General features: G+C 53.7%; 1 protein-coding gene across 1 annotated transcript; it reads right to left on the reverse strand.

The window, feature by feature from the left end:
• Window positions 1–3830: 3830 nt before the first annotated feature.
• Window positions 3831–5794, reverse strand: GSC (goosecoid homeobox). Its single transcript, XM_004055644.4, has 3 exons — window positions 5307–5794; window positions 4604–4863; window positions 3831–4295 (listed from the first exon to the last, which is right to left on the reverse strand). Exons 1-3 carry the CDS (start codon window positions 5659–5661, stop codon window positions 4137–4139), a joined length of 774 nt encoding a protein of 257 aa, XP_004055692.1. The 5' UTR covers window positions 5662–5794; the 3' UTR covers window positions 3831–4136.
• Between the last annotated feature and the right edge of the window lie 1127 nt (window positions 5795–6921).

Genomic DNA, 6921 nt, shown 5'->3' on the forward strand with positions numbered 1-6921 from the left:
CAGAGTGAGAGTCTGTCTCAAAAAAAAAAAAAAAAAAGATGTCCTTTACAGGAGGGTTAAAACCCTTAGGTCAAAGTTCCAATGTCAGTAAAACAACTTAATTAAAGAACTGTAATTCAAATACACTTTCTGTGGATGCTCTTCGTAAAGCAATTGTTTTCATGACCTTCCCCCCGCCAGTGCCCAGCAGACTGCTAACAGCAGCTACAATGCACCCTCCATGGGGGCTCTCAGAACCTCAGATTCCCCATTTCTTCCCCCACACCCTGCACTTTTCCTCTTACTCTTCTGCTCCTTCCAGCCAGGGTCCTCCTTGGCCCAGATAACCTGAGACACCTGGAAGCCATTACCTCATACCTCTCCACCATCTTAAGAGGCGTGTGGGAAGTCCGCCGAGGTTCGGGGTCCAGGGCTTATGATTTCTTCCCAGCAAAGCTTTGAGTCTCTCTGAGCCTCCATCTCCCATGTGCAAACTAGGCTGCATTCTGCCTCCTGAGGGCCTGAGATGCGTGCGGAAGGGCTTTGCAGTGAAAAGTGCTAGACTCATATTAGGGGTTACAATTGTCCTAACTGTTCTTTGCTAGACTGTGTCTGGCACTTTGTGAGATTCAAGTTTACATCCCCCAGGGGCAACCGCTTTCACTCCTGTGGCCATTTGCTGTAGGTGAACTTTTATATAGGGTTTATGGGTTTATATTGCCATTTATATTGCCACCCAAAAGAACAGCCCGGATTCTGTGAGGCAGCCTGATTTATGGCAATCACAAAAGCTAGTCCCTTGCCGACCACAGTTGGAAACCCCTTTGTGTTAGCTTTGTGTCTCAGTTTACTCAACTATGAAATGGACAAAACACCTTTGTGGTCTGGCAGCAGGGGTTCAGATTGGAAATAACTAAAGCAAAGTCACCTGGCTTACACCTTGTCCACTTTAACACGTATACACACTACCTATCAGCACCATAACCCAAATTCCCACTGAAGAAAACTACTAAGGCCCACAGCTCAGCCAATGGGGGCTCTCGAAGCCGAAGTACCTTTTGCTCCGTGACCCCATCCAGCCCTTCCTAACACGGACAGCCAAGCTGACAGAGGTTTGAGCCCCATGGCCGTCTGGGAAGGTGGGTGGGGGGACTATAATTAGACCATCCTGGCAGTTCTCTCTTCACTCCAGGTATGTTTATTTCCTATGAATGGGGCCAATCCTGAAACACTTCACAGGGGATTCTGATGAGGAGATGTGGGTAGTGAAGGAGCTTTCTCCTGCCACCTTGCACCTGCCCCGGGCCAAGACAGGAGAGCTCTCTGGCTCTTGGACCACTCTTCCCTCCATTCACCACAGCTTTTCACCAAACACTAATAGGGGACAAAGATCTATCCCTCCTCAATTCCCCTGCCCCTGTCACTTGCTATAGACCTCTTTCCAGACTAGATAAATGCAGATTTTTAGAAAAATGAACAATCATCTTTTATTGAGGGCCTGAGGGCAAGTCATGTGCAAAGAGACACACAGGAGTTTATAAATAGTCCTGCAGAGGTCAAATTTCTCTGGGTGGGGCCGGGCCCTGTGGCTCATGCCTGTAATCTCAGCATTTGGGGAGGCTGAGGCTGGTGGATCACTTGAGGTCAGGAGTTCGAGACCAGCCTGGCCAACATGGTAAAACCCTGTCTCTACTAAAAATACAAAAAAATTGGCCAGGCATGGTGGCTCATGCCTGTAATCCCAGCCACTTGGGAGGCTGAGATGGGAGAATACTTGAACCCGGGAGGTGGAGGTTGCAGTGAGCCAAGATTGCACCACTGCACTCCAGCCTGGGCAACGGATCGAGGCTCCGACTCAAAAAAAATAAAAATAAATTATCTGGGTGGAATGACATTGCCTGCTCTGCCTTACATTAGAATGTTCCAGATGTCCCTGCAGGCTCATTCCAGTGGCACAGAGGACACCATCCAAGAACATCAACTATTGGGAAGCAGAGGGTGCAAGCCAGGCAAGGTCCTCCCACCCTGAAATTCTAAGCAGGAAGTACATTAATAGCCATTGCAAAATTCATTTGAAATTAACATAAAGGCTTCTTTGCATATTTCTCATCAGAACTGTTAATGAAAACATTTCCAATTATGGTATAAGACTCACTTGGGCAAAGATGATGTCTCCTCTTTATTTCTTACAAGCTATAGGTTGTTAAAGCATTTAACCTTTCAGAACCTTAATTTCCTCATCTGTAAAATGGTGAAAACATTCCCCAACTCTTAAGAGTTCTTGAAAGGTAAAATAAGATAATGTATATAAATCTTGAAGTATTGGGTCTGACACAGTATAAATCATAATATTCAAAAAAAAAAAAAGTTGTGTTGAAGGATTCCCTTATGCCAGGTGCCATTCAATGTAAGTTGGGGCCTTTAACGTCCACAGCCACCCTGGGAAACAGATACTATGACCATGCCTATTTTAGTTACGGAAGGCGAGGGGTCATAGGGGTTAAGTAACTTGCCCAAGGTCACAAAATGAAGTCTGGATAAGAACCAAGGCAATCTCGCCCCCTGAGGCAGACCCGGCCTCCAAAACACTGCCTCTTTCTTTTGTCTAGGGACAGCGCTTATTAAAAAGGCGGTAATGGGTGGTCACTCTTATTTCATAGGTATCATTTTGCCTGCTACCCACCATAGGAGTCATTTTTACCTTGCAAATCTGCAAGCTGTGAACAAACATACTGCTTCTTCTAAAGTACTGTTACTTTTCACGTGCTGTGTCCCAAAGCCAGGATGCACAACCTTTCTCTGGAGGGATCGTGCACCAAATACCCGAGGTAGCCCAAGATAAAGAACAAGTCCCTGCAGCCGGCCGTTGCCGGAAGCCAAGCTGGAAAGCTCTCTAAGCCTTAGCTTTAAGTCTATAAAATGGTAAACCGAAGAAAGTTGAAAGCCATTCCTGCTGGCCCTTAGTCTCCACTTTCATCCCCACGACGGCCTGGGAAACCATACAGAGGGCAGGCTCTTGTCTTCATCCCTGGCCCAGGCGCTTATGCGCACCGGGGGTCTTCTCCAATCGTTCATAAACTGCTCACCAGTGCTCTGGGCGCGTTCCGGGGAGCTCCCTTCTCCGCCCAGCTGGTGCAGAGGGAAGACAGTCTGGGGAAGAAGCAGGAGGTGTCGGTACTGCCACCTAGAAGTGACCCCACCAGTGGTGCGCTCTTAGACAAGACTGGCCTTGAGTGCATCACGTGCGGCCCTGGTCACTCCAGATGCCCAGGGAGCAGCGCCTGGTCCCGGTCAGCCCTAGGGCGCACAGCTCAGAAATGCCAGAGCAGAAAGCCTTGCCCTGGGGGAAGAGGCAACTCGCATGTGGAGCTGGGCAGCTGGAGCATCTGAGGAAGTTCCAGGAAAGCGCTGGGGGAGCTGGCATGCCCGCTGCCTAATTCCCCCGTGGACCCGCCGCCTTAGGTTTCTCAGAAGCAGGGCTGAGCAGCTTGGAGCAGTGGGCTCCGTGGGAGCTCCAGGACTCCCCTAGCTCCCACCTCATCAGTGAGGGAAGAAGTGCTCCTTCTGCCCTCGGCAGAGGGGAGTCAGGGACCCAGGCTGCCCCTCTCAACTGCAATGGTACCTCCTCCCCGCTCTGGCCCAGCAATGCTACTCTCCAAACCTTCCTAGACATAAGGTTTCCTTTTAAACCAGGACACCCATGCTGTGACTCTTACCCAGAGTTTCATTTCTTGTTTGTTTGTTTGTTTGTTTGTTTGTTTTGGTAGATCAGAGCTGCTCAATTTTTTCCTCCGGAGGTTACGGACTACATAGGTTTCTTTTCTTGGCTCCAGACTGATGGTGGTGGGTGGGTGGGGCGGGGGGTATGAAATACAGAATGTGGCCCGTCTACATCGCCATCACTTTATTGTACTGTCACCCTTAATTTAACTATAAATACTACGGTGGGGGCTAGTCGCGGGCGGCCTCGGGCTGCTGGGCTGTGCGCGCCCTGACCCCAGACGCCGACCCTCCCGGCTCTGTACACTATTTACAGCTCCTCGTTCCTCTTTCTCGACCCCCTCCCGCAAGGCAGCGCGTGTGCAAGAAAGTAGCATCGTCTGTCTGTGCAAGTCCTTCGAGTTAGGTAAGTAATACGGGCAAGTGTCCCGCGGCCGTCAGCTGTCCGAGTCCAAATCGCTTTTACCTTCCTCTTCCCTCTTCTCCGGTGACGCCTTCGACGACGACGTCTTGTTCCACTTCTCCGCGTTCTCCGACTCCTCTGATGAGGACCGCTTTTGCCGCCTCCATTTGGCGCGGCGGTTCTTGAACCAGACCTGTTGCGCAACGGAGGACAAAACAGTTCAGATCAAAGGCGCGCTTCCCCCAGTCCCGGGGCACCCGGGGAGCTTGGTGTGGCGGCGGGACACCCCGCGCAGGCCAACAGAAGGAGGGGAGCCGCTCGCTCCCGCTTCCGCGTTTTCATTCAACTTCCTGGGCCTAAAGCGCCCTCCAGCAGCCTGCGGGCCGCCATCGGGATGTTTTTAAAGTGCGGGGAGAGCCAAGCAGGGCTGGGCAAACCCGACTGGGGCCCCACCTCGCGGGGAAGGACCGCTAGGCGCCCACGGCAGGCCCCGGCGCCTACCTCCACTTTCTCCTCGCGGAGGTGCACTTTCCGGGCCAGCTGCTCGCGCGTGCCCACGTCCGGGTACTTGGTTTCCTGGAAGAGGTTCTCGAGAGCTTCGAGCTGCTCGTCAGTGAAGATGGTGCGGTGCCGCCGCTTCCGCCGACAGTGCAGCTGGTTGAGAAGCTGCAGCTCGGTGCGCGACAGCGTGCCCACGTTCATGTAGGGCAGCATCTGGTGCGGTACCGGGGACACCAGCACCGAGCCGGGGCCCTCGTAGCCTGCGACAGAGTGGGGCGCACGGTCAGCCGCCCGCCCTCGCCACCGCACGCATGCACGCCCGCCACCCCCCGACCCTCTTCCACTTAGAAGTCGTCTGCAAGGGGATGCTGAGAATTGGGGGTGCACGGGAATCAGGGGTGCAGGGAAAAGGAGGAGGCGTGTTAGAGCATCCATCCGCACACCCGCCAAAGCCAGTAAGAGAATTAAAAACAAAACAAAACAAAACAAAACCCAGTCTCCCCGGGCAGGCACTGAATTCCAGTTTTCGCGAACTCTGGCCAAAAGTTTGCAGCAAGAAGTTTGCAAACTCCTGCGCCCGATCGGCAAAAGCGGAGGGGGGACTTGCAAGAGGAGCAAAGTTTGAGGAAGGTGAATTAACCAACCGGCTCCATGGGCTAAGGACCGCAGTGGGCGGCAGAGGCCGGAGCGAGCGCGACCCTACCTGGGGGCGTCGGGACGCAGGAGCACTGCTGGGCGCCCAGCGGCGGCACGGCCCCGCAGCAGGCCGGGCCCACGGGCGCCGCCTGCACGTGCAGCTGCCCGTAGAAGTAGTTGTTGTAGCCGAGGCGGGAGCCGCTGACCGCGGCCGGGAGGCCCGCGCCGCCGGGGGCCACGGGGCGCGGGTAGAAGGCGCCATAGTCCGAGGAGGCGCCGCCGCTGGCGCCGTAGAGCGAGTCCCCGTGCAGGGCCGGGAAGACGACGGGAGCCGCCGCGCTGGGCGCCACCGGCAGCACCGAGTCCTTGCAGCGCGGCCGGGCGGCTAGGATGTTGTCGATGCTGAACATGCTGGCGGGCATCCCCGAGCCCCGCGTCGGGACCGGGGGGCGGCGGGAACGCGCCGAGGACAGAGCCTTAAAGTGGGGGGGTCCACTCTCCTCCAGCCGCCGACCAAACCGAAAGAGAGCGCCGGCGAGCGCGCAGCTCTGCGCCCCTCCCCGCCCCCTGCGTCCGCTCTCCCTCCTCCCGCCCTCCCCTAGCCGCAGCGTTCGCTGAACTCAACCCGCGGGTAGGACGGAGCTCAGACCAGCTGAACCTCTTGTTGGTTTTATACTGAGTCGACGTCATCCTGGATTTAGTTCCTGGTAATATGCAGATGACAAACAGAACCAGATTTGGCCCTTTCTTTTCCTTTGGGTGGGGGAAGAGGGTTGGGGGGAAGGGGAGAGGTGCCAAGGGGAGGGGGTTACAAGGCCTGAAAAGAGATTGTGGATTGCAAATTAATGAAATTAACCTAATCTTTTCCATTCGGCAGCCGGGCCGCGGGCCGGCCGAGCTGGGCGGGCGGCCTAATTGCCTTGGTTAATCTCATTAATTCCATTGTGCCGCCGCAGTTAACAACTCCCTCCGCCCGACCTCTCCACCCCCACCCTTTTTTCTCAGATTGGGTCCTATTATTGGGTGCGATTTCCTCTGCCTGTAGCTCAAATTCATTGTGGACGATTTTACTTTGGGGCCACTTTTTTCCCCCTTTCGGAATTGGTTTTGTTTTAGAAAATGTGAGGGGCTGCATCCCCTCTCAAGCAGGATTGAAAATTCCACCACTCCTCCGCGCCCCCACGTACTCACCGCCTGATTTACCTCTTTTTTAAATCTTGAGTTTCTCTCCCGAATGGAACTTGTTAACCCCCCCAAAAAACTTTTGGTTTTGTAAAATCCAAATTTTGTAAAGGCAAAAACGACTAAAGGAGGGGTGCATCGTGCTTCTTAAAAAGATTTTTTTTTTCCAGCCACTCTGGGTCTGAAAACTACCATGGCAGTCCCTAGGTCCTACACAGCGAAGACCAAATTCAGCCGCTCTTTAAAATTCGCCACCAAGAGTTGCAGTCTGAAGCGGTGCTTCTAGCTGCTCCCAGCGTGGGTGTCGGTAGTTTTTGTGCTTTTAAAAAATTATTTTTGGAAATGTGGTGCCTTCTCTCCCAAACTATTTTTTTGATTTTCAATCCAGATGGGGTCTTTGGGACTTCCCTATCTTCTTCCCCAATAATTGGGTCGCATTTTTCCTTACGACCTGCTGGCTGCCGGTCGGCCTGCCCTTCCGCCTGGCAGGCCCAGAGTGG

Source organism: Gorilla gorilla, chromosome 15, assembly GCF_029281585.2.
Source record: "Gorilla gorilla gorilla isolate KB3781 chromosome 15, NHGRI_mGorGor1-v2.1_pri, whole genome shotgun sequence".
NCBI lineage: Eukaryota > Metazoa > Chordata > Mammalia > Primates > Hominidae > Gorilla > Gorilla gorilla.